The sequence below is a fragment of the Phallusia mammillata genome, chromosome 3 (assembly GCF_965637545.1).
Source record: "Phallusia mammillata chromosome 3, kaPhaMamm4.hap1.1, whole genome shotgun sequence".
NCBI classification, from domain to species: Eukaryota; Metazoa; Chordata; class Ascidiacea; order Phlebobranchia; family Ascidiidae; genus Phallusia; species Phallusia mammillata.
This window is the reverse complement of record NC_137254.1, coordinates 19,256,749-19,282,556: the sequence shown is the minus strand read 5'-3', so window position 1 is coordinate 19,282,556 and position 25,808 is coordinate 19,256,749. Positions and strand designations below refer to the sequence as shown.

The 25,808-nt window shown below is 37.1% G+C and overlaps 2 protein-coding genes, 1 long non-coding RNA gene and 1 pseudogene across 3 annotated transcripts; 3 read left to right on the top strand and 1 right to left on the bottom strand.

Annotated features, from left to right (window-relative positions):
- Positions 1 to 3,548: 3,548 nt before the first annotated feature.
- Positions 3,549 to 10,796, top strand: LOC145218906 (angiotensin-converting enzyme-like). The gene is made up of 14 exons (XM_080086304.1): positions 3,549 to 3,920; positions 4,419 to 4,549; positions 4,743 to 4,888; positions 4,974 to 5,108; positions 5,789 to 5,895; positions 6,053 to 6,241; positions 6,975 to 7,127; positions 7,497 to 7,608; positions 8,052 to 8,163; positions 8,292 to 8,415; positions 8,752 to 8,896; positions 9,423 to 9,521; positions 9,647 to 9,769; positions 9,980 to 10,796. Exons 1-14 carry the CDS (start codon positions 3,605 to 3,607, stop codon positions 10,143 to 10,145), a joined length of 2,058 nt encoding a protein of 685 aa, XP_079942430.1. The 5' UTR covers positions 3,549 to 3,604; the 3' UTR covers positions 10,146 to 10,796.
- Positions 10,797 to 11,383: 587 nt separating this feature from the next.
- LOC145219196 (uncharacterized) lies at positions 11,384 to 12,417 on the bottom strand. Its single transcript, XR_013857880.1, has 2 exons — positions 12,206 to 12,417; positions 11,384 to 12,015 (listed from the first exon to the last, which is right to left on the bottom strand). It is a non-coding gene; the product is annotated as an uncharacterized LOC145219196 (long non-coding RNA).
- Positions 12,418 to 17,704: 5,287 nt separating this feature from the next.
- LOC145219216 (alpha-protein kinase 2-like) lies at positions 17,705 to 20,077 on the top strand (annotated as a pseudogene).
- Positions 20,078 to 23,132: 3,055 nt separating this feature from the next.
- Positions 23,133 to 24,798, top strand: LOC145218440 (uncharacterized). The gene has a single exon (XM_080085842.1). It carries the CDS (start codon positions 23,321 to 23,323, stop codon positions 24,659 to 24,661), a length of 1,341 nt encoding a protein of 446 aa, XP_079941968.1. The 5' UTR covers positions 23,133 to 23,320; the 3' UTR covers positions 24,662 to 24,798.
- Positions 24,799 to 25,808: the final 1,010 nt, after the last annotated feature.

The following is a 25,808-nucleotide window of genomic DNA, read 5'->3' as shown; positions in this document are numbered from 1 at the left end:
TACCTTCTTTTGTTACTTGTGACGTAATATAGAAGCATTGCTCGTAAAATAAAACTAACTGTACAGTTTAACAGTCGCATCATCAGATTTTAAAAGGGATTGTAGAAAGACCATATTTTGGCGCCCCTATAAAAATCGCCTCGCGGGCCAAGTATGGAAATACTACGCTATGTAAACTATGCGGCCCGCTCGATTTAGGGCATGCAAACTATGCGGCCCGCTCGATTCACTATTAAACTTATCCGGCCGCAGTGAAAAAAGTTTGGTGACCCCTGGTTTTAAGGAACAGCATGTTGTCAATATAGTCCCGATACAAAGAAGCAAATAAATCAGCATTCAATAATGTTTAATTAATTAACCATATCTACCACACTCGGGCACCGCGGTAGGTTTTCGCTACTAGGAATGAAGCTTTTTGGTAGTGTGAACGAAATGTCACCTCCCGAAACAAGGGCGTTCGCACATAGGGGCAAATGGGGTCAGCTGACCCCCCCTGGAAAATTGTTGGATGAAAAATGAAAAAGCGAGTACATGCAAAAATAGGCAATTTTCTGAAAGGGGGAGGGAGGAGTGAAGGTGATACGAGTGATGACTGGCTAGTCAAGCTCTCCGATTGTGATCATCACCCTTCTTCGGGAGTATCCCACTTCCTCTATTAATTTACGAAGATACCTACGAGCTACCCGTAATCGCAAAATTCGACAACTTGAGCTCCTGTACTCTCAGAACCACATTGCTAGTGCGGGCACTGGCTTTATCTCACATAAATCTGAAGAAGGATAATTCACAGTTTCAGATAAAATCATCTCGTATTTCGTGAATTCAATGAAGCTGTTCGTAACATTGAATCATACAGAAAAGAACAATCAGCCACCAGTTTAGTTAATCAGTTCTTGAATGGGTCTTTGCCGAATTTTTCTATGACTTTTTGGATGAACGAATTTTTGTCCGAGTTTATTCGGCTTCTGTGGACACTCATCATACACAGCCCGGGTAGCCTGTCGTCAGACATGGTTGATCTGAGCCATGTTTTGACCCGCCTCATTGTGCTGAATGATCTTTTTACCGTACAAGTAGTGGCAGGGCGGGTCAGTGATGTTATCAAAGTCCACAAATTCCAATTCTTCCTGGTCTTCGGACTGAGGAAATTTTCCTTTTATGGTTATGTCATACCACGACATGGCGTCCTGCTGAAAATGTTGTAGAATTGGTGTATGGTTTTGACCAGGGCTTTGTAGTCTGAACGGTCAATTTTCTCCATCTGCGCTGGATGCAGTCGGTATAACATGAATACCGGCATGTTCGTCTCTGAGAAGCGGCTTGTCAGAGACTGGATTAAAGAGTCCATGTGAAGAACGTAAATGGAGCGGCGATAGTATTCCTCACTGGCTCCACCAGTATTTGCTCTGAATACTTGAAGGACACATTGGGACATATATGGTGACACCGATTTCTTCGGCTGACTTCAATGCCGCTGTATCAATGTTTTCTGCAAAAAGTGTTTCTGCATTTTGCCGATGATCACAAAACATTGATACGAGTTTGTCAATGTGCTTCTTGACACCTAACATGTTCAGTTGGACTGCCTGAAGGGCTTGGGTGACAGGCTCCAAAATTGATGAATACTTGGCGATGATATATAGCGTTACTACAAAAGTAGCGGTTCCAGAAGCGGTCCGCAGCTGGTGTGCGGTCTGCCGTCTCTTTGCATTCGATTCGTGCTGCGCTAAATTCTCCAGCTGCCTGTGATTTTCGGTGAAATTAAAAATGATAAATTGTCTGGATGGTGTAATGGTCAAATTTTCAAAAAATTTTTGCATCCGGCCGAAAGGGCAGAGTGAACCCACCTTGACCCCCCCTAACCGAAAACCTGCGGACGCCCTTGTCCCGAAACCTGGTACGAAAATACGTGGTTTTGCGCCTAAACGTGGTCGTGAAACCCGTGCCTGAACGACGCAAGGCACGAAACCGAATACAGCGGTTTGTACGTTGGTTTATGGGTGCTGTCTATTTTTGTTAAGCGCAGTGTACGTTTGCGTGCTTAAAATGAGTGAACGAATACTATGGTCTAAAGAAGAAGTTACACAAGTAATTGAACGTTGGAGGGTGGAGCAGGTTCAGCTCATAATTTCAACCTCAAAGAGCCATAAGGAAGTGTTTCAAAAAATTGCATTGGGTCTACCAAGCAGGAATGCACGCTTTCCTGTCAAAAATCGTGCAACAATTAAAATATAAGGACAAATTGGGGAAAAAAGGTCAATTTTCAGACTTACCTATGCCAAACTTCATTGCAAACTTTGACTTGATAGATGCCATCTTGTGGGCCAGGCCACTGACACAGCCGCAAGTATATTGAGTCTGGCACAGTACAATGTCGTTGGACAAGTGCTTTGACAAGTGCATTAGATGTTACAGTGTGTGTTTGGTTTTGCAGATGTACAAATGCCAATTAGGATGACATGTGTGTAACTCAATGAGTTAAAAAGGAAATCTTGCTTGAGCTGTACACGTCTTCGTTCTCGTTTAGCAAGAATCCAAACTACATTTATACTTGAAAACCTTCCACTTAAATCCATCCTTTTTATGAAACTGAAATGCATGTAAATAAAGTTTACAAACTGAAAAAGTAACTTTTTCAAACATGACCTGCATAGTTCATTTAAACTCTGATCTGCCATTGCCGAAAATCAAATAAAACTGGCGATAGTAGTGAGTTTTTTTCAACAACATCAGGTTTGAAACCACACTTTTCTCTCATCGCGAAACCTGTCTTCAGACGTAAAAACCTGTCGTCCACACCAGCAAAAAACGTGATGCCTATAGTCGCGAAAACCGCCTAGCGTGAACGACTTTTTTGTTCTGTGTGAACGCGCAGAGTATGAAACACGTGGCGGTGCCTCTGTGTGAACGCAGCCTTAAACAAAATTCAAATTGACACCGACCTGATTTTATGTGACACACGAACATCATATTTACTTGACATGGTACTCGACTGGCAACACTTGTCAACCACTAAGTTGATTTGTTTAGATGCCTTAGCAAACAGGGAACTTGCAACCAACTATCGCTCGATTGTCCCAAACAGCCAACGGAAGTTTAATGACACCAGTCTGCTGTGATATCCACGATATTTTGTTATTGAATGGCTATTTTTGAATAAACTTCGACCAAGTTTTTGACGGGACGTGGAAATGCGTTTGCCACCAACAGCACCAATAATACCCTATGAAACATTTCACGTTAATGCTAAATATTGATATACTTGCTTTTATGAAATTTGTTGGTGAGACAAATGCTTGCCTTGCACTTATGTGTTCATGTGGATGAAATAAACGGGACTGTAATGGCATAGTGAAGAAATGGAAAAGTGCGAACCTTCCACAGGATTGACAGCTTGGGTCATGCGTGGCTGCAGGGAAGTCAACGTTTCCTTAGTGATGCCAAACCATGGAGACAATGTGCGGAAATCCCTTCAGTTGTGTCGCCACGTGACAGTATGGTGTGCATGGAATGAAGCTTTACTTGAGAAAGCTTTTTGTTTATCAAATATAGGTCTAGCTTTTTAAGTGTAACAATTAACTTGTCACATTTGCAGGCTTGTACAATGCAAGTAATGAAAAGTTTGTTGTTTTGCTGGGTATTCTCAACAGTGTGCTGGACACTGACAACTTGCAGAGAAGGTAATCTTGAAAAGGAGTTTGAACTTGACGATGAAAACAATGATTATTACGAAATACTGCAAGAGTTGTCCGATGAAGTTTTTGAGCAATTAACTTTTTCGATAAGCACTTCAGTTTCGACATCAACAACATGTAGTTTCTGTTTGCTGAAAGATAAGTTGGGATATGACCAGTATGAACAGGATTCAAGCAGCTACAGACAAAAACGGTCGCTGTACAATCTCATATCTGCTTTAGACAGTAAGTATTGCAACAAAATCTTTAAAAGAATGGTTAACTTAACAACTGTACGTTTGGTGTTTGGTTTTTTCCCGGTTACATCATCTGAACCATTTATACTGTGATTGTTTAAACGTCGGTAATCTGCAATTCATTCTAGAAAGTTAAATACTGTAAAACAACTTGGTACAAATATTTCTGCGCCTTGAAATGACTCTAACATCTGTTTTCGCGTTGGCCTCGCAAATTTAAAACAGTAAATGACTCACTCTGGTCAATTGGTGATTTAAATCGAGAACTTACGGAAATAGTTTGATGCGGCTAAACAATATGTTTCTGTGCTGGCTATTCAACGTTTATGTGTGCTTATTCGGTAACCGCGGGACCAATTAAAAAGCGTTACCCACACATGCTTATCTTCTGTTATCCAAATTTTTGGTGTTAGTTAAGATCTTACTAAGTATGCACAAAATACAAAATGTGTAAACAGTCTTTTGCTAATATTTTTCATCGTTATAGACAAACAAAAAGTTGAAAAGTTTCTGACATCTTATCAAGCACAACTGGCCGTCCGAAGAAGAAAACTTAACTTACTCCTGTGGCAAAAGGACACAAATTTAACAACCCACAATAGCAAACTTTATATCGATGCAAGTAACATTGTTCCTATTTCTTTTAAAAGGGTATAACTAGTAAAAACAAATAACATTTTGAAAGTCGTTGTTTCAAATCTTTCTTTTGAATTAAAGGTATGTCTAACACAAATGATATTCTTGATTTGAATGTTTGTGTTGGGGATAATTAGCTAAAGAGCAATAATTTCTTATTGTTTTTATGTTACAGGCATCCCTGCAATTTAGCTCATGGGAAAAGGTTGAGCGGCAGTTGGCTTCAAAAACGCTAACTTATGAGGGTCTTAATTGCAGTGAGACAAGAATGCTGAAAAGTGTTTTGAAAAGTTCCTCGCCATCAGAGTCGAAGCTACGAACGTATGTTTATTAGCTTTAAAATACTATTATAAAAGCAACTTTACTGCATTTTACATTGGTTTCAGTGTGTTGTTTTTATTGACAGAGAGAAGGCAAACCTGTATAGCGAAATTGAATCGGTCTACAGCAAGGCCAAGGTTTGTCGACCTGATAACCCAAAGAAGTGTTACAGTTATGAGCCGGGCATTATTAGAATAATGTCCAAGTCAAGAAACTACGAGTAAGTTTAAAATTCCTTGCGTCGGTCACGGAGCTACTTGCATCAATGCGGTTTTGCTGGGTCAAAGTTTTTATTTAATTTGCCAGTGTTTCTGTAATTTGTGGCGTATGTGGTTATGGGTATTTATAAACGTTGCTCAAACTTCCTGTTAAAAGGCTCTTACCGATAAGAATTGGGCTGAGTTAAGCTTCCTTAAGTGTCCAAACTCTAAAGAGGTTGATGCGCTATAGTGGTGGTTCGTTACAGTAGATTGAATGGGTGGCGACCGTACCAACCAAAAAAGCTAAAACCATTATTGTATTGTTACAATATTTGCATTCGTGGAAGGCGGCGCAGCATGATCTGGGAAAATTCAATTTCGTGGTACTATAACATACTAAGACACCACTAAAAATAAAGCTTATTAAAAGTTTTGTTGTGCCCCTTTTTCTGGATAACCTGACTTGATCATGCATATTCCGATTTTAAGGTTATTCCAAACACTGAATAAGAACCTAACCTTTCAAACATTTCAATGGTCGCGTTAATTAACCACCTAGCATGTTGGAAATTGTACGGATTATGAAATAGGTTAATTCGTATTTATTTGCAAAGTAGCACAAAATCTGTAATTATTTAAATGTAATGCTTCGACTTTTCGCACACCCAGTTCAGGAGTAATCAAACTTTTGTTTTATCAGTGAATTGTTATGGGCATGGAAAGGTTGGAGAGATGCAATTGGCCCGAAGATAAGAAATTCATGGTACCGCATTACACAAATTAGCAACATTGGCGCACAAGAGCACGGTTAGTTTTATTCTATTTGTGGTATACCATTTGTGGTATGATATATATATCAAGGATAATGGTGTTTATTTCTATGGCTATTTGACCGCAACGTCGGGACTTTGAGGCTTGAGGGAAAAAATATAAAGCTCTTGTATCTGGTTTTAAATTGTTAAAGGTTATGCCGATGAGGGTGCTTATTGGAGGTCGAGGTATGAGGTTCCAGACCTTGAGTCAAGAGTCGATAGAATGTGGAAAAGTCTGAAGCCAATGTATGAACAGTTGCACGCGTTTGTGCGATACAAACTTCATCAGGTATACGGTGACAGGATCAACAAAACTGGACCAATTCCAGCACACGTTTTAGGTACGGTATAAGTTACTAATGATTTGTCATATTTTCTAGTTGTTTTGTTTTAAGTAAACCCGTAGAACAGTATTGTTACGTCTAAGCTCGAAAAAGAAACAATGTTTTTGTGTAATAGCAAATACACGGTAAAAATATTCTAAATGGGGCAGTGCTCTTCCAAATGCGTACCAGTGCGCCTAAATTTAATAAAAATGCTAACAATAGAACGCGTCACAGTGTAAGCTTGGTGTCGTGGGTTGTCTTGAGCTGAAAGGGAAGTCGTTTGCATTACTGTCAATCTGGTAATTTCCTAATGCCATGGTAATTTCCTCACTTTCGCTGTTTTAAATGCTTTCCAGATGTGGTTCAGTGACAAACCGTTCACACAGCCTGCTTTCCAATTCTACATGTTTAATCGATAACAGATTTGTTTATTTTAACCCTATGCAACGTATACATCTGTCTGTTTCGCTATTTTTTTTTTATTTTTGCTGAAAGCACAAACAAATTTTAGGTTAAAACTAATTTAGGTATTTATAATATTTTTAGCTCGTTTTGATTCGTTTGTAATGTTTTTGCTATTAACAATTAAATAAGGTGCACATTATTAAGTAAATATTTTTTTTAATATTTTTTAGTTATTGCAGTATAATGTTTTGCTTAGGATAAGCTTATGTAATTGTATTTTACAATTACCAGAAGAGCTCTATAAATTTGATAATGCTTATTTATAAGTATTTAATTTTTGTAGGCGATATATGGGGAATGCAGTGGTCGAATATTTTCGACATGTGCAAACCTTTTCCAAGCGTGAAGGCGTTTGAAGTAAACAAGGGAATGAAGGCTAAAAATTTTACTGTCATGAAAATGTTTCATCTTGCCGATGAATTTTACAGATCTATCGGTATGATTTTTGTGTTGCTGTTCAAACTAAATCTGTAGTTATTTTTCATTTTATTGAAAAATGAAAGTATTATCACGTTTTAGTAGAATTGCATGTTTATCAACCCATTAACTTAATTTTAGTGTTGAGCAAGAAACAGTTTGGTTCAGTACAAATGCATGTTTTTTTAATATATGTCTTGGTAATATAAAAAAAACTGGTTTTCACTGCTGAAATTCCCTTACATTTAGGAAATGTGTGATTTTTACCAGAATCCAGGAGTTTGAATCTTTCCCATATTGTGTTCATTTCTTTACATTTCTCCACGATCTGGGGACAAATGGTAACTAAAATCATGTTGCTAAAATATCCACATGTTTATTTTGTCAGGCCTTCCTCCTATGACCCAGGAGTTTTGGAACTATTCCATGTTCACACGCCCACAAGGACGACCAGTTGTTTGTTATGCGTCTGCTTTTAATTTAGAGAAAGATGACGTCAGGTAATTTGTCAGACATCGTTTTATTATGCCCAGGACTGCCTCAAGTGATCGCATGCATGTTTTTATTTTTCTAATGCGGTAGAGCTACTAACTCACGTCAGCTTTACATTTTTCTAAATTTCGATAGGTGGCGCAAAGACCCAAATCAGTAATTTAGCAGTCAATATTTTATATTAGGAGCTAAGAAATTTCACGTTAGGACTAAGTTTTAAAGTTAGTTTTATTCCATCTTTATTGATTATTCCCTACCCTAACCCAAATAGCTTTAACAGTCAGCATTTTTGAAAATATGCCGTTTTAAATAGGTGTTTGTACTCTTTGCGTCACCTATCAAAATTTAGCTAAAGGTGCGACTTAAGTTATGGTGTTAGTAGACTTTCCAATTAATGCAAACTTTTTTGATTATTGCCAAACTAGCATTAACTCGCTGCGGTTATTACCAGAGTAAAGATGTGCGCTGTGGTGAATAGCGAATATCTTTATGTTGTTCACCATGAAATGGGACATTGTCAATACTACCTCGCATACAACAGACACCAACCTGAACTTTTTCAGGCAAGTTGGGTTTGTTTTCCTTTATTCAAGGCAAAAATGTAAAACAAGTTTCGTCACAACGTTTTTGAGTTTATTTTATTTTTTGTACAAAATAAAACTGAGGTTCATCACAACATACTTCGTTGCAGAAAGGAGCTAACAATGGGTTTCACGAAGCTATCGGAGACACTGCTGCTTTGTCAGTTATTTCACCAACACATCTCGTAAAATTAGGCATTTTGAAGAAAAACAAGAATAAAAGCGAAAGATATCGTAAGTTTATTTGAGCTTTTGCACCCAAAACTAAAAAAAACATGGGTTTAATTTCTCTGCTTTGTATTTTAACATTTTGCATTTTGTCGTAATATTTCCCCCACATAGGCCTTGCCAAAATTTAACAAATTTAACACAGATATCGCAATGAAAATTGCCCTTTGTTTACAAACCTTATAATTGTCGTCAATTTATGTTTGCTGCAGGTTACTTCAGTTCATATAGTACCTTTTTTATCAAATGATTTTATAGAACAACATTTAACATTATTTGTAACTTTTACGAAAACTAGCTTCAACTTAAAAAAGTGCTTTTTGTTTTTTCGTGGTATTACAGAAAAGAACATCAACTTTTTAATGCAAAAAGCTTTGGAGAAATTGGCATTTTATCAATTTGCACTTGCCCTGGAAACATGGAGATGGGATGTGTTTCGTGGAGTTGTGACGCAAGAAAACTTGAATTCGGCTTGGTGGGAAAAGAAGTAAGAATGTATTGTTACATTGCATCAATCTTTTTTCCTACAGATACCGTTCGCATGTAAACTTGCGCGCTAATGGTTCAGTGCAAATACAAAAAAGTGGTCAAAGTTGTTTGGTTAACATGATGTGGCAAGGGGTGTACAAAATCCCACAATAATGTTCGTGTGCATAGGTAAATAAATTTTCAAATTTGTTACACAAACAAACCTAATTAATACGTGACCGGGTCAGTGAGAGTCAAACATTGGCCATCGAGTCATTGACCCGCAAGGTGGTGATGTTGAGTGTAAAGAAAACAGCGACCTTTTTGCAAACTATATTTTCCTTTCTTCTTCTCAGATTGTGTAAAATTTGATTCGAAACGAATATAAATAATACATTTTAAAAAAGATCCAGATGCACTACTTGCAATTTGCTGACCATTTTACTTACTTACTTTTTACTAAGTTACGTAAAACAAAAAAGCTCCAACCCCACCCGAACGTCAGGTCGTGTACAGTTCTGCGACTTAAAACTTATGCCCTTTAGACTGAAATACGGCGGACTCATACCACCAGTACCAAGAACTGAACACGACTTCGACGCTGGTTCTAAGTATCATGTAGTTTATGGAGTTCCTTATATCAGGTATGAATTTTGGTTGCGCGTGGTTGGAATTGAATACAAGTGTATAAGGTTGTGCCCTATGTATGATCACGGTATCAAGTGCAGATTTTTGACAAACGAATTTAGCGTAACCCTTTTATTTTTAGATATTTCATAAGCTTTACAATCCAGTTCCAGTTTTACGAAACGCTTTGCAATCTGTCCCACCACAAGGGTTCGCTACATCTCTGCGATTTTGCTGGTTCCAAAGCTGCTGGTGCCAAATTTATGTAAGTTAAAGTTGTACCGAACCTTATAAATATACTTAAAATTGTGTCATAAAAAACAAACCAGATAACATTGAAAACACAGGGTCTAATCTCTGAATTCAACACACACTTTAAACACGTTGTAGCCTACTTGGCTATATTTAAAAAAAATTGCTTTAATTGAGATTCTTGCCTTAACTGTACCCTTTGTTAATGTGTTTTTTTCAACAGGGAAATGTTAAACCTTGGTGGAAGTAAGCACTGGGAAGATGCGATGCGGACATTGACAGGAAGTTGCCACATGAGCGTAAAACCAGTTGAACGATATTTTAAACCACTCATCAAGTGGCTTACAAAGGAAAACAAACGACTTGGCAATAAGATTGGATGGGAATAATTTGTAAATTTGGTTTTAATTAAAATTTGTCACCCGTTTATGCCTCATCGCGGATTTCTTCGTATTCGTAAAATTTGCGGCATGACACAGCTAAAACAACGAAAATCAGCCAGGATGAACAGTGCATGTATTTTGGTAAAAATTTAAACTAGTCATAATGGCAAACAAAAATTGTGCGTGGCTTAATGTAGGTTTTAGTGTCCACTGCCGTACTGTTCACTGTCGCTTTATTAAGGCAATTCGCTTACGTATAATATCAATGATAACAGTAACACCAAATATCCACACCGATACGTGAGTTACCTTGAGGATAATAGCAGTGTTTTTGAGGATAATAGCAGTATTTTAATTTATATCTACTTGCCACAATTAAACAAAAAGTTTCGATAGGGCGTTTTTAATTTAAGATTTGTTTGTGGAAATGAGGTATCAAGAACAGTTTGTTTGATACAAGATCATAATTGAGTGATATTTTTAGTTTTTAAATGTAAATATCAGCACAACGTTTGCCTTTTTTCGTTGATTCATATCGTTAAAGAAATTTTGTAACTGTAGGAATTTAATATTTGTTGCACTCCAAAGGTAAAGGAGCTTTAATTTATTCAACGTTTTCCTAATCCTGTTGTAATAGAGAGCGTTTTTGTTGGACAAGTTTGCAAATGTGATTTTTACTGAGTTATTTATAGGTAATCAGCAAGTCTGTTAAAGTTAAAGTTACTCTGGCCGTATAGCCTATAGTTTTTACATAGCTTATTGCAAGGTTGCTCAGGCAAATTTTAAAAGACACTGTATCGTAGGGTTACTCAAATACTTGTTTTCCTGCGTTCAAATGCAAAAGTACAAGTCCGGCCACTCCTGTTCTGATGCAAGTGGAATAAGTCTTAGTTAGTCATAATGGGGAGGATTACAGTCCAAGATGACTTTATTGTCAAAGCGGCCGAATGTTTATGTCATTAAAACAAGAGCCTTGATTTGTAGAATTCTTATAGTAATGAATAACCAGTGGCGGCTCGTGCCTAAAATTTGTGGGGGTGCTGCCCAAATTTTAGCCTTTATTGAACATATATAAGTTGGCAATATATAGAAAACCTACATTTATAGTTTTCTAGCCATTGTTTTGTGTAGAAAAACAAGTAATACAAATCTTAATTAGAAACTCCATTGTGACGTAATTTTTGTTACGCAATAATGTACACGAGTGTAAACAGCAGACGATATCGAGTGTAAACAGCAGACGATATTTGTGTATTTTGTTTACTTGCACAGCGACGGCTAAACACCATAACATGCAGTAATAATGTGGAACAAAAACACACGTGACACAGACTCGAAACTAAGCGGTTGTAAATACGGTAAAACACAGAAAGAATATAGAAAAAAAAGTAATGATTCGAAAAAGGTCGAAGTATTTCAGTTCGACAACATTTAAAAAAATGGTCATGTTTCATTTAAGTAACCTTATGGTCAAGGTTTATAGATACCTTCAAAAACATCAACGAAGGATCAAGCTGCTGCGTAAAAGTTCAGTCAGGAAACACAAAGTTCTTTAGAATCAACACAGGTGTGCGCCAAGGCTGTGTCTTATCACCCCTACTATTCATTACCACTATCGACTATGTGATGAGAAAGGCAATGAATTATCCAAAGTTCGGCATCTCATGGACAAACCACAAGCGTCTTACGGATCTCGACTTTGCAGATGACATCGCCTTGCTCGCAGAGTCGATGACAGATCTTCAAGAAATGACCAACTCATTGGCCAAAAATGCAGCAACAGCAGGTCTGACGATCAACAGCGACAAGACAAAGTTACTTCGAGTTGGAGGGGAAACTCAGTCCAACGTACATTTAACCATCAATGGAATTGAGCCTATTAACAACATCACAAGCTTTACCTATCTTGGCAGTGTGTTCACAACAGATGCTGATGTGGAGGCCGACATAAATGCCCGCATCGGAAAAGCTGCTTCGGCCTTCAGAAGGCTCAAAACAGTTTGGTCAAGCTCGAAGGTTTCGAAACTGGTAAAGATCAAACGGTACCAGTCAATTGTAATGCCCACCGTTCTATATGCCAGTGAAACCTGGAAAATGACAGTCATGCTGAAAAAGCACATAAACGCCTTCCATCAGCGTTGTCTTCGAAGGATCCTAAATATAACATACAAGGACCACATTACAAATGATGAGGTGTACCAAATTAGTGGTACCAAGCCTTTATGTACCATCATGTCGACGCGGAGATTTAGACTTGCGGGGCATGTGTTACGCAGACTTGGACAACTAGATTTTTTTTCGGTTTTTCAAATTAGATTAGAATTAAAATTAGAGCATCTCCTTTTTTTGCAAATTAGATTAGAATTAGAATTAGAAGTTTCTCAAAATCTAGAAATTAAACTAGAATTAGATTTAAGCCAACCAACTTTAGTTTGTTTCAAATTTTAACTTGTAGATTTGCACATTTAAAACATCTGAAATAGGGATGTTCAAGGTAGAATAACGAATCCTTTGGATTCGAATCCAGTTAGATTCGAATCCATTTTTGCCGTTTATATCGGGTAATTGGAACCGATATAAATATGTGCCAAATTTCACTGATAAATGTGTTTCAGTGATGTAGTTTGGTCTTGTTAATTGCATGGTTTTGTGCGCTTTGGTTACAAAATGCATGCTCAGATCACATGCCTAAAAGTGCCGTTGGACAAACTAGCGATTTTGGGAAAACTGTGAATTAGATTAGAATTAGAATTAGAGCTTACTCGATAATTCTAAATTAGATTAGAACTAGAATTACCGCCATTTTGCTCTAATTTGCCCAACTAGACAACTAGAATTATCTAGTTGTCCAAGTCTGGTGTTACGCATGTCAGACGAACGGGCTCCAAAAATTGCTATGAGCTGGACACCGCAAGGGAAAAGAAAAAGAGGTAGGCCAAAGCTTACCTGGAGGGAGACTTTCCGCAAAGACCTGGAAATGAGAGGGTTAAACATGAAGGAGATAGAGGAAATTGCAAAAGACAGAAAAAAGTGGAACAATCTTGCTGCCCAATGCGCCCAAGAGCGCGGGAAACTATAATAATAATAAAAAAACCTTATGGTCACAGTCAGCGTTTTCAACATATTGTATGACACTTCACAGATTATAATTGTCAGACAAACAACTAGCCATACAGCTGTTTATTGGTATCATAACTGGCAAATTTAACAACCACTTTACATTTGTGTCAGAACTTGTTTATTTTAACATCTTTTTTTGAATGTTTGTGTACATACTATTATTTGTCTTTCAGATTTTTAACTGCTATAATTGCTGCTTTATTCGCTGGCAAATAGCTTATAATTGCTTTTTTTAAGTGCAAAACTCCAAGCTTTAAAATTTACAACACTCTCACTTAAATTTAAACCATATTATTAAACCTTGTGCTTCCTTTTTACAACCAAAATGAATCATAAAGTTATTGTTTGGGCATGATAATTGATAGCTTCTTCTTTCCTTGACAAATGACAACTGAGAAACTGTTTTTCTGTTTAGTAGTACTAACACTGCAAGTGCAAGTCTTTTGGAAATAATGGTGTTCCTAAAAAAGGTTTGCATCCTTTTCAGTGTTAAAAAGAACTGTTTTGCCTTTGAAGGACTCATGGAAACAGCAAAAAGGATTTTTCATCCTAGTAATTTCACTTGTCAAAACCAAAGTATATATAAAACACAAGTAGTCCAACCCATTGTTACGCGATAGAGCCGCATGGACGCCATTTTGTGTCCAAATTAATACAGCAGGTATAGGGAAAAACACATAAATTGTCTGATTTTTACAAACTGGTGGGATTTAACGCGTGTTTGATAGGCAAAATCGAATAAAACGTTTGGGTTCTAACATTTGAGCGTGATAATGCACGCTGAACGCAAATATTTAAAGTTTACATGAAAAATAAGCGGCCAAATTTACATGAAAAACAGCAATTTAGCTTTTAATATTACGGTGAAATGTTAGAACTCGAAATTTTCATTCAATTTGGCGAATCAAATTCGCGTCTATGCTCTCCAGTTTGTAAAAGTCAGACAATTTATGCGTTATTTTTCTCTACCCACAGTATCATTTTGGACACAAAATGGCTACATAGGCTTTATTGCGTAACAATAGGTTGGACAACTTGTGTTTTATATAGACTTTGGTCAAAACATCATCTAGATCAGTGGTTCTTAACCGGTGGGAAATTTCCCACTAGTGGGAAATTTAATGTTTTCGGAGGGAAATTATGTAAGCTTGAAAGGAGCAACCGCGGGCACGAGGGTCGAATCCGGCTTTGAATTAACCGTTGAAAGCTACATTACTAAAAATTTCTGCAACAACATGTAAGATTGATTTAACTAAGGTTTACAAGACACATACAAATCCAAAGGCCGTTTGTTACATCACAGACAAAACTGAAACCATCAATGACTTTGCTGTTGTGCGCGAATAAAAGCCTTTCCTTTGTTGACTGTGATGCAATAAACGACTAATGCAAGCATAGCAGACTCTTCAGTATTCCAAAACGTTTAATCTCTCACAGTAGCACTATTTAAACTAAATAAGATTGCAGTATACCTTTAGGGTCCAGACCAAAGCGCTCCACAAAATTATTTCATTTAAATAATTTTTTTTTGTTAACGTAGGGCACAAAACATCAGTATAAAAATAACAGAGGGGGAAATTCGAAGTTGGTGATTGACTTTAGTGGGAAACCACACCAAAAAGGTTAAGAACCACTGATCTAGATTATTTTCAAAGTAATCATGAACATCAGATCTACAGAAACATTTTCATTTCAGTAACTAGCTTTTCTTTGTCAACAATAGGATGTGCTTCGTGGTCACTACTATCTTGTCTGTAGAATGTTCATTCTTAAGAAACACTTCCTGTGAAGCAATTTAGCAGCTACTGTTTAGACAAACAGTACATGTCCATTATATCAATACTCATCTTTTTCATCATGTCCACGTAAGGGAGTTTCAAAGTTTCCACAGAACAAAATGCAGTTTATTATTTTGGACAAAATTTCACGATTTTTTTTCACTTTTTTGTTGTGTTCAATAGGCCTAATTGAAAGTCTATACGCCTCACTAAGTTTTTCCTTAATATTTACAGTTCCCAAAAGTGAAAGTGAAACATCATTGTCCACATGCTTCTTTGACTTCTCATGTTTTCTGCTTTCTCACCTATTTTGGCTACATTTGTAAAACCATCTTTTGTCCAGCATTTTTCATCACCTCCAAACAGCAAACATGGAAAACAGAACAGTGCATTTTTAACTTCACAACCACAAAGCCATTTTTTCTTTTGATACCATTCAGAATTAAAACTGCGTATAAATTTCTTGTTGTGGCTCATTCCTGGCTAACAAAGTTGAATATTAGGCGTTGGACGCCCTTTTTTCTTTATACTTACCTTTTCAGAACTTGATAACTGCGAAAACTTAAGTTGCTGAAGCTCACTTACAGTCACCGAATTAGAATCTTGAAAAGCCATGATTAACCTTTCAATCAAAAACTGTAAAAATGATTAAAAAAGAATAACTGTCGTACTGTACTCATTGTCGAACCTGATGGTACACGTGATTTACTTTGGCACACAATAAACGCGGAACAGACAACTACTTCCGGGTGCCCAGGTCACACGCTACGTGATTGGTGGAGCTGCGCGAGCCGCAGCACCCTGGCTCCTATTTCGCCCAGCATGTAGCTTTTCAAAGTGCGCATGCGCAGAACCGCAAAACGTCATGAAACGTCAGAAAACTCTAGCTGCAGTTCCAGCATAGATATACATTAGCAGCTCCGCAGCACCCTAGCACGAGCCGCCCCTGTGAATAACATTACCAATTATTAAAAGGTAGTTTATGACACAACGTATAGATTCTATAGCAGGGGTGCACAACCTTTTTGCTAGGACAGCCGCATCGCAGATACTTATTTCACCAACGGCCGCCAATTACCTGCTTGTTTTTGTTTTTAAATTTATTATGTAAAAAAATCAATAAATAGGGTTTATCCCACATACATAAACCATTTAATGGCGTTCAAAAATCCCGGATAATTTAAAACTTGATCCACAGATTGAGCTAAACTGTCTGACGACCAGTCTGAGCTATTTATGACGTCATAATCTATATTGTGACGTAAGAGGTGACTGTTTATTTAAATTGTTTGCACACTATAGGCGTATATAAAGTGTGATGCACAGGGTCACTAGGCTGGTAATATTCTTTACAGTCTTACAAAATCTATTTAATGCAGTTTGAAAGTCAAAATATTTAGAAAAAGAGGTTTTTACGTCACGGCCGCCAGTGCATATATTTTAATAAACATGTTCACGGCCGCAGGTTGTGCACCCCTGCTCTATAGACTATAGAGGGAAGCAAACATAAAATTGTGCGCAAACGATCGCCTGCTTTTGGCAGTTGTTATGAGATAAAGAAAATTTTCTCGTCCAGAACTTTATTTTCAGATTTTAGAAGTCTCACGAATCTGTACTCCCCTCCGACATGCCGCGAAGACTTTCAGTTACAGCAGAATAATTTTCCAATACCGATAAAATTGCCGACAATCGCCAAAGCCAACGAGTTGGACAAAGCGGCCGAATCGATGCTTTTGTATTGATGAGCTCCGTACTACAAGCAACGACGCTTTCAAACATAACCTGCAAAGATTAATCATGATTTATTAATCACACAAAAAACTACATATAAAATAGTTACGTCGCATTACCTTAAACTTTCCAGATCTCTTAAATAACACGCCGAGTTCATGGACCCATTGGACGGCGTCCCTGAAAAACGGACAACTTGCAATTGATTCCTGCATAACCAAGTTTGCCAAGTGTGACTGGAAATGGAAATATGTAGCGAGAGGGTACTGACTGATAATAACGGCTTGACACCCATTGTACCTCCCACTCATATTTGAGGCTCCGTCGTACGTTTGTGCACGTATTTGACCAGCAGATAGGGAAAATCGAGTCAGAACGTCTAAAATCATCCTTGCAATTGCATCTCCAGTTGTCTGCTGCATTTTGGGCAGACCCATAAATCTTCATGTACACTCCGAATCGACATGGCGGATGCAAACAGACTCCTGCTCACTTCCACAAATATCTTGTGTATGGTGGCCCATCGTTGTCAAATAGTTTTGCATGAAAAAAAAATCGTTTCAATTTAAAATCGTTTTCATTTTAAAATCAATTTCATTTTAAAATCAATTTCATTTTAAAATCAATTTCATTTTAAATTTAATTTCATTTTAAAATCAATTTCATTTTAAAATCAATTTCATTTTAAAATCATTTTCATTTTAAATTTAATTTCATTTTAAAATCAATTCCATTTTAAAATCAATTTCATTTTAAAATCAATTTCATTTTAAAATCAATTTCATTTTAAAATCAATTTCATTTTAAATTCAATTTCATTTTAAAATCAATTTCATTTTAAATTCAATTTCATTTTAAAATCAATTCCATTTTAAAATCAATTTCATTTTAAAATCAATTTCATTTTAAAATCAATTTCATTTTAAAATCAATTTCATTTTAAAATCAATTTCATTTTAAAAACGTTTTCATTTTAAAATCAATTTCATTTTAAAATCAATTTCAAAATGAAAATCCTCGTGTGGCCCATCGTTGTCAAACCTATAGTTAAGCATAGCGCAGTGGCCCATCGTTGTCAACAAAAAAAAAAAAATTCAAAATGAAAATCCTCGTGTGGCCCATCGTTGTCAAACCTATAGTTAAGCATAGCGCAGTGGCCCATCGTTGTCAAACATAAAAATCATATACACGTACAGTACATAAGCACGTGATGTTTAACTCATTCGATTACTGGCAAACGTAGCGTGGAGCCCTAAAGAATGTAAAGATGATCTTTCACGAAATAGATAGTATGTTACTGAGTGTTAACTTATATTTTTAGCGATTTGTAGACAACAAAGACCACAAAATTGTGATAATAGACATAAGTTTGTGGCGTTTTACCGATGTTTTGCTTTCATGGACGCTAGGGCAAATACAGTCTGCTGCATGATGTATAAACTAGCTTCTATTTTTGTTTTTATTTATTTTGTTTACAATGTTTGGCAGAAACACAACTTTTACAAAAAAAATTATTTGCTAAATTTGATATGAAGCAAAAAGAGACTTGGGAACAGTTGCCCGGGTAGCAGTTAAACTAAAAAGAAAGAAACCTGAAAAAATGCGACTTCAAAAATTATGGTTACAAAAATGGCCAGTGTGCCACCAGGTAGATTAAAAAAGTTCGAACCAATGGATACCCGGGACTTTGTTCCATACCACAGCAGTGAACCTTCTCTTGATAGCATTGAAAAAGCTTGTGATGAATTTTATAATCAGCCATCTGGATCTTGTGATGTTTTGGTATCCGATAGAGGGCCATCTTGTTCTCGGATTGAGCAGGTGAAGGGTAAAAAGTTTTTTCAGGAATCGATTTTTAGCCATTTCTGAGCAAGCAAATGTATCTAAAACATGTGCAAGCAAATCTACTAACCACAATGACAATGACTTTCAAAAGATACCCTTAATCAATCCACCATCCATCTCAATCAACAAACTATTAAGAGCTGGAAAGCTTGTTAGGTCAGTGCCAAAAAATCGAGTTATACTAATCAAAGATGAATTTATGTTGCAAAATTTAGATTGGTTTCAACACCCACCTGATTCTTTTGATGTTGAAGAAAATCAGTTTTCCCATGGAGCATTTAGAGATACAAGGCATTTTGTGTCAAACAACGCCAACATAAACAGCAAGAATGCTGCGTTTTAAAAACTTATCGCAAAGAAGCAAAAGACACTGTAACAAATGATTTGAGCTTGACCCTCGAAGCACATGCAAAAAAGCAGGTGCAGATGCACAGTGTAGCTAAAGCTGTTACTGAAAAATTTAGATCACTAGCACCTCCTGATTTTGAGGAAACATTTGAGTACAAAACAGTTTTTTATACAACATACAAAGGAAAGGCTGCTACTGTTGAACCATATGTAGAAGGAAAGTTTACCAAATATGTCAACAGCACTGGTGAAGTCCAAAGGACAGTGTTGAAGTTGTTGAGAAGGCAGAATGCTTGGTGCATTATAGTTATAATACTCGAACAAAAGCTTCATGCTTTTAGATGTCCAAGGCACAGGTTTTCAGCTTTATGATCTTGAAGTAGCAACAAAGGATCTGTTTTGTAAAAAGTGACAGTACAGAAATTATGTTTTGTGCTGGAAATCTTTCAGCAATTGCTATTGATGAATTTGTTAGCAACCATCATTGCAACAAGTATTGTAAGTTAATGAATCTTACCCAGGTTCACTGCTAACCTCTGTTTTGCCAAGTTTGTTGTGACCCATGAAAAGGGACCTTAAAAGCTATGCTTGGAGTTTATTCATCAGAGCACAAAAAGCTGAAATTCAACTTCCATGTGTAGTGCCTAATCATATGTTTTCATTTCCAGAAAAGTATGGTGCAAGGAAAAAGGGCCTATCTTGAACAAAAGATGACTTAAAAGATATGGCAAGAATGTTTGGTGTGCTGGAATGTCCAGATTATTGGCCTACAAATGATTTTGTTAAAAGATGCAAAAACATGCTCAGCCACCCTGAAGATATAGAATCCTGTGATGCTTCTTCTGCTTACTTATTTCTTAGAGAAAAGTTCCAAGAACTTCCTAATGTGCATTAAATAGTTTGGATTTGACGTGTCAACTAACATTAAAATGCTTGTATCACTGGTGCTGTTATGTTGTATTTTGGGATAAATTTTTGTATCTTAAAGTGACATTTTTTGAGTGTTTTTTTTTCTATAAACTGACAAGCTATGACAAGCGTAAAGAGCTTGTTTGTTTTTTTTGTTCACACAAAATGAGAAATTTTTATTGATTCCAATAAAACATGGCAACAGTACATTGATTAGAATATAATAACAGCAATATCATCTGCCAGAATAGTTGTGGTCAGCAGGCAATTTAAAATTTTGGTTGTTACTTCAGGGATGCAAAATTAGGCAGACAAATACTACACAGGCACATGTAATAGTCAGCATTCGGCTTTTCCATTGAGGAACTTATACCTGTATAAATAATGATGTTGGTATTCATAAAGGCCATCAATCATGCAGGTACCATTACTTTATCAAAACAATTATGGACTAGCAATTATCGAAAAGTGTTTTTAATTCGTATTATTTCGACGGTTTTATTGGCTTGACTACCAAATGGTCTTCCAATCCTTTAACTTTCATATGTGCAACTATGGGTGGTGTCTAAAATTACGAGCCCGCCTAGCCCACTTAGTTATGGACTAAACAGGGGTTAAACTAGCTCTTATCAGATAAAACAAGGCTAACGGGACTAAACAGAGGCTAAGCGGGCTTCTGACAAATCTTGTGTGCAGTTTTAGACGTTACAGAAACGTCAGTGTACAAAATACGGTGTATCCAAAGTATACAGGATGGCTTGATGCACGTTTAAATCGCTTTTTTGCGTGGCTCGATGTACCTTTATCGATCCAAGCGTTGATATTACTGCACCAAGTAATCCTGTATATTATAGATGCACCCTACAAAAAAGTTGTGCATGGCATAATTTTACTTTTGTCACTGCTGGCAGCATAGCATGGATTTTGAGGTGTAGGTTACTGTAGTTGTACTTTGTCTGTTTATTAGTCGACTTACTTTAACTCAAGAAGACTTACTAAAAAAATGTTTTTGGCCTCAAAGTTGTTGACACCTTTGCTGACTCAGCAATTATTGCCAGGGCAAACGCCTATGCTCTGTTCCGTGTAGCTCTACCGTGCCCAAACCTCTGGTGTGAGTTTTTTTTTGTTGACAACGATGGGCCACTGCGCTATGCTTAACTATAGGTTTGACAACGATGGGCCACACGAGGATTTTCATTTTGAATTTTTTTTTGTTGTTGACAACGATGGGCCACTGCGCTATGCTTAACTATAGGTTTGACAACGATGGGCCACACGAGGATTTTCATTTTGAAATTGATTTTAAAATGAAATTGATTTTAAAATGAAAACGTTTTCAAAATGAAATTGATTTTAAAATGAAAACGTTTTTAAAATGAAATTGAATTTAAAATGAAATTGATTTTAAAATGAAATTGAATTTAAAATGAAACCGTTTTTAAAATGAAATTGAATTTAAAATGAAATTGATTTTAAAATGAAATTGATTTTAAAATGAAATTGATTTTAAAATGAAATTGATTTTGAAATGAAATTGATTTTAAAATGAAATTGAATTTAAAATGAAATTGATTTTAAAATGAAATTGATTTTAAAATGAAACAATTGTTTTTCATGCAAAACTATTTGACAACGATGGGCCACCATACTTGTGTGCCGTCGACCATCACTGCGATATCTTGTGTGCCGTCGACCATCACTGTATTCCATTGGCTTTAATTTTAGACGCTAAAATTCGTAAAATAAAGTGACTGAACATTTGTGTCTTTTCTTGCTGACCACGAAATGATGTGAAGTTGGTTTTTCTCTGGAGGAACTCTTTAAACTCGGCACTATCTTCAGCACGAAGTTTTAGGAGTTGGTGGTAATTTCCTTCTCCCTCGTCATGGCCTCGGATAGCAAGGCCTTGTCGCAATAAATATCGCAAAGACGTGAACAATTTTATCAGCGATCGCCTGGCGGCAGCTTGTTGTTCGTTAAAGCCTGTGTTTCTTTGAAGTGCAACGGACTTCCGCTTTATGGCATCTAGTTGCATGGTGGCAAAGGTATGTGTTTCTGATAGTTGGTGCAAATCAAACGAACTCTTTCCCTTTTTCCAGTTTCGAAAACCGTCTGATATAAACGCAGGTTCTTTTTTTTGAACTGCGTGCAACAAACCCAGTTTGCCTGCTTTTAAACAAATAAAACAGAGCACCCCATTAACACCCGGTACGCAATGGATCCTCGGGAATAAAACATACCACTTGGTTTGAAATTTTAAAAATCTACCGCCGCAGTTCTTTGCTGGCAAATGACTTACATCTTCTGGATGGTTCGGGCAGGATTGTGACAAAAGATCCGCAGAATTTATTTCTGTTACACAGGAGTTGCTTCCCCCATCTGTTTGTTTGTGGAAAGCCTTTGAGTATTTCTATTTCCTTCTCTAGTAAAACACTTTCAGGCACTGCAGAATTTACCTCATCTACTTTGCTCAAGTATGTTTTTCCACTCGCTGCGTTAGAAACGAAATACTGTTCTATCTTACTAACTTTAAGCCGTTTAACGTTTTGAGACATTATTCTTGTAGGGCCGCAAATATTCCATCAACTGAATGCACCGTCAAGCTTTTTGCACAGACATGAAACAATTCGATTGAGTTCCATTGTTGACAACAATGTGAATTATGAAGTAGTATTATGTCGTTAGATTTGTGTGATATTGAACAATAGACTTATATCTTATTTTTAGCTCAAGGGTATTAAAAATATTGGGGGGACAGATGAATGGAAGTCCCCCCCAACCAATTTTTTTTTGGGGGGGGACATGTCCCCCCCGGGATTTGCGCCCGTGGTTTGTGTAAACTTTGCTGCACACGGCTTGCCTGTAGTGACGTAACATTTACAACGGATGACGTGTACACGTTCGCTTTGTCTGTATGCGTATGTCGTCATAAAATCGTGATCATTAGCCTTCACCTCTCAACGCAGTGAGTATGTCTGCAAGCATAAAAGGAGCAAACATTTTTAACATGGTCGTTTTACTGCGTTGTTCAATCCATGTGAGGTAGTAGTGTTGTATTTGGTGAATATATGTTGCAAAATACGGAGCATAAGTTTATTCAGTTACAAAGTGATAGGTGTTGCTTTTTACAGCCTTGTTTGGTGTATATTAAAAAAATGATTGTCGGCGGTTTAGTTTGTATTTGTTTTTGATAATGGTGAATAACAAACAGCTACAAAAAATGGTTTTGTAATGAATACAAATTACACGGAGGCGCATTATACTTCGTCGTGTAATTTTGTATGAAAAATAATCACAAACAGGCAACTTATTACGAATTGTTTCATAAACGTTACGAATGATCGATTTCGTATAAAAATGTTGTAAACAAGTAGGGGGTAAATAACTACGTAGGTCCTCTTACCTAATGCTTGGCTTTTGCTGTTAAAACAGGTTTGCAAATAGGCTGCTATGGCAGGTTTTAAAAGTAACTTAACTACAAATGAAAGTGCTAATGCTTCTGAGGCGTTAAGCACAGATCAGGCAACAATTAATATTGCATTTACGACGAGTCAAGTTTTCAACACTCTGCTCATTATTGCCACCTTGTGGTTGTCGACCTCATTTATTGTCTACGGTCACGTGTCGGGAAAATGGCATCGAAAGAAAAAGAACGACTACGCAGGTGGAAGAGTGTTCAACCTTGCAGTCTCATCTACCTTGCTGATTCTTCCCAGACTCGTTGTCACGCAAGTAGTAATACTTGTTGGTAACGAAGAAACACTTGCTGCTGACCAGGCCTGCGAAATATCAGTTGATCTATCAGTAGTGCTGTTCTTTTTTGCACTTTTACCAACCTACTCGTACTTGTGGTTGCGACAGAGAATTCTTTACGCACAGCCCTCTATTAAACGTCTGTACACTAAACCCATACAGATTCTTACATGGGGAAGTTACATCATTCTTGTTGCATCTGGTTTAGGGACCATCGTGTTGTTTGTGTTACCAACCGCATACTTGGGATCGAAGGAGGGTTGCGTTCTGCGCCCAGAAGAAGAAGACAATCTTATTCCATTTTACATTATGGTGTTTACACAGATTATCGGACAATCCGTTTTGCTTGGGCTGTTTATTTATCCACTAAAATTGCACAGAAGAGTTCAAGCAGGTATTGCATCGACAAAGCAGCAGTTGGAAGCATTTGAAGGGCAATATGAAGTCAACCAGGAGCGCAAAGTTTCAAACATCTCCAAATCATCACTGGACATTTCCCAACCTACCTTTCAGTGCCGCATCTCACAGTGCTCCAATTCTGATGACTTTGATGAGGAAAAACGATCAGTTGGTAGAAGCGACTTGTCGTTGTACAGATCCAAATCTGAGGTTTGTCTCAACTCGACTTCAAGGTCTAACCCTATTCGACAGTCAATGGGAGCTGTGACGAGAAAACTCTCTAAAAACGTCCAACAAAAGTTAAAAACACGAGGCTCAGCATCAACAAAGTCGGCCAAAAACTGTAACCGCGTGTTACGCGTTATTCGTCGTTCAGTTATATGCACAACCATGTGTATTGTATCTGATCTTGCTGCTACGGCAATCGTCGCCTTTTTGTTGCCGAGAGAAACTCCTAAAAGTGTGACAAACACTGTTTATGACATAGGACTGTTGGTTAATGTGTTTTCGGTGATTATGTCGTTTGGAAGTTACCGAAAAATTCTGATTCCGTGCTTAAATTCTAAACCCGCTAACAACGCAACTTTAAATGCCCAGGTTGGTCATTCACATTCTCAGGATGATTTGTCGGAGTTCTAATGTTTTTATATGGTAATAACAGTATGATGTTTGTTTTTATGCTGTTTAAAATTTCCCAAATCCATCAAATATCGCACGTTGCAAATGCTAATTGGTGCATTCAAAACATTCACGATGTTGAAAAAATAAATATAAAATTGTGGTAGGTACATTGCAGCAGAGACGGCGGAATTAGGAATTAGCAAAAAAACAGCCCCTAAAAAATAGATACATGCATAGAAGAGTTGCGACGGGAAAATGTGGCCCCGAAACTGAAAGTACTAGAGTCTAAACCAGTGGTTCCCAAACTTTTTCATTATTTTGTCAAAACGGTCCCTTTGCCATTATTTCGAGGGCTCGCGGTCCTTAAGTTGGAATGTGTATTTTAGAAAAACGAAAGTTGATTGCAGGATTTTCGCTAGTTATGCAAAATTGCACATAATAATGATCCAAAGACAGCTTGTGACATTACAGACAAGACATAAAGCAGTACGACTGTGCGCGAACAATTGCATTTTTGATAGTTGTCATTTAATAAAGGTTATTGTTTAGCAATGGAGACAGTCGATTTCTCAATTCTCTTGATTTAATCTTATTCAGTGGCACAAACTGACGCTAAATAAGATTTTAGAATTACTTTACCCGCTTCGCGGTCCCCCAAAATTGCCTCACGGACCCCTAAAGGACCGCGGACCCTAGTTTGGGAACAGCTGGTCTAAACCAACTAAAAACCCGATATTTTAAATTAGGAATTGGTACGAAGGGTACATTTTGCAAGGTGACATTACAACAGAAATGTGGCCACGTATGTAAAATCACGGTTGAATCACACCAGTTTGTTAAAACCCAAACCAAAAAGACTGGGTGACTTACAACCCTGATAGATTTAAAAAAATATTCCGTAAACAATTGAGATTTATCGCTTTTGGCACAAAACGTTCCTTGCAGCTTTCAGACAAACCCTCTAACAAGATGTTAAACAACAGACCTCAGTGCCAGACGTTCGGATAAACTTGAAAAAAAGGAAAAGCAGTACAGCACTAACAATGTGGTGAAACTGATCAGGATGGCAACAAACTGGTCTAAGAGCATCAATGTATTACTGCTTGGGTACGTTTTGGTGTTTGAATTGTCCTGTACAATAGTAGATTTGCAAGTTTGGTGAATT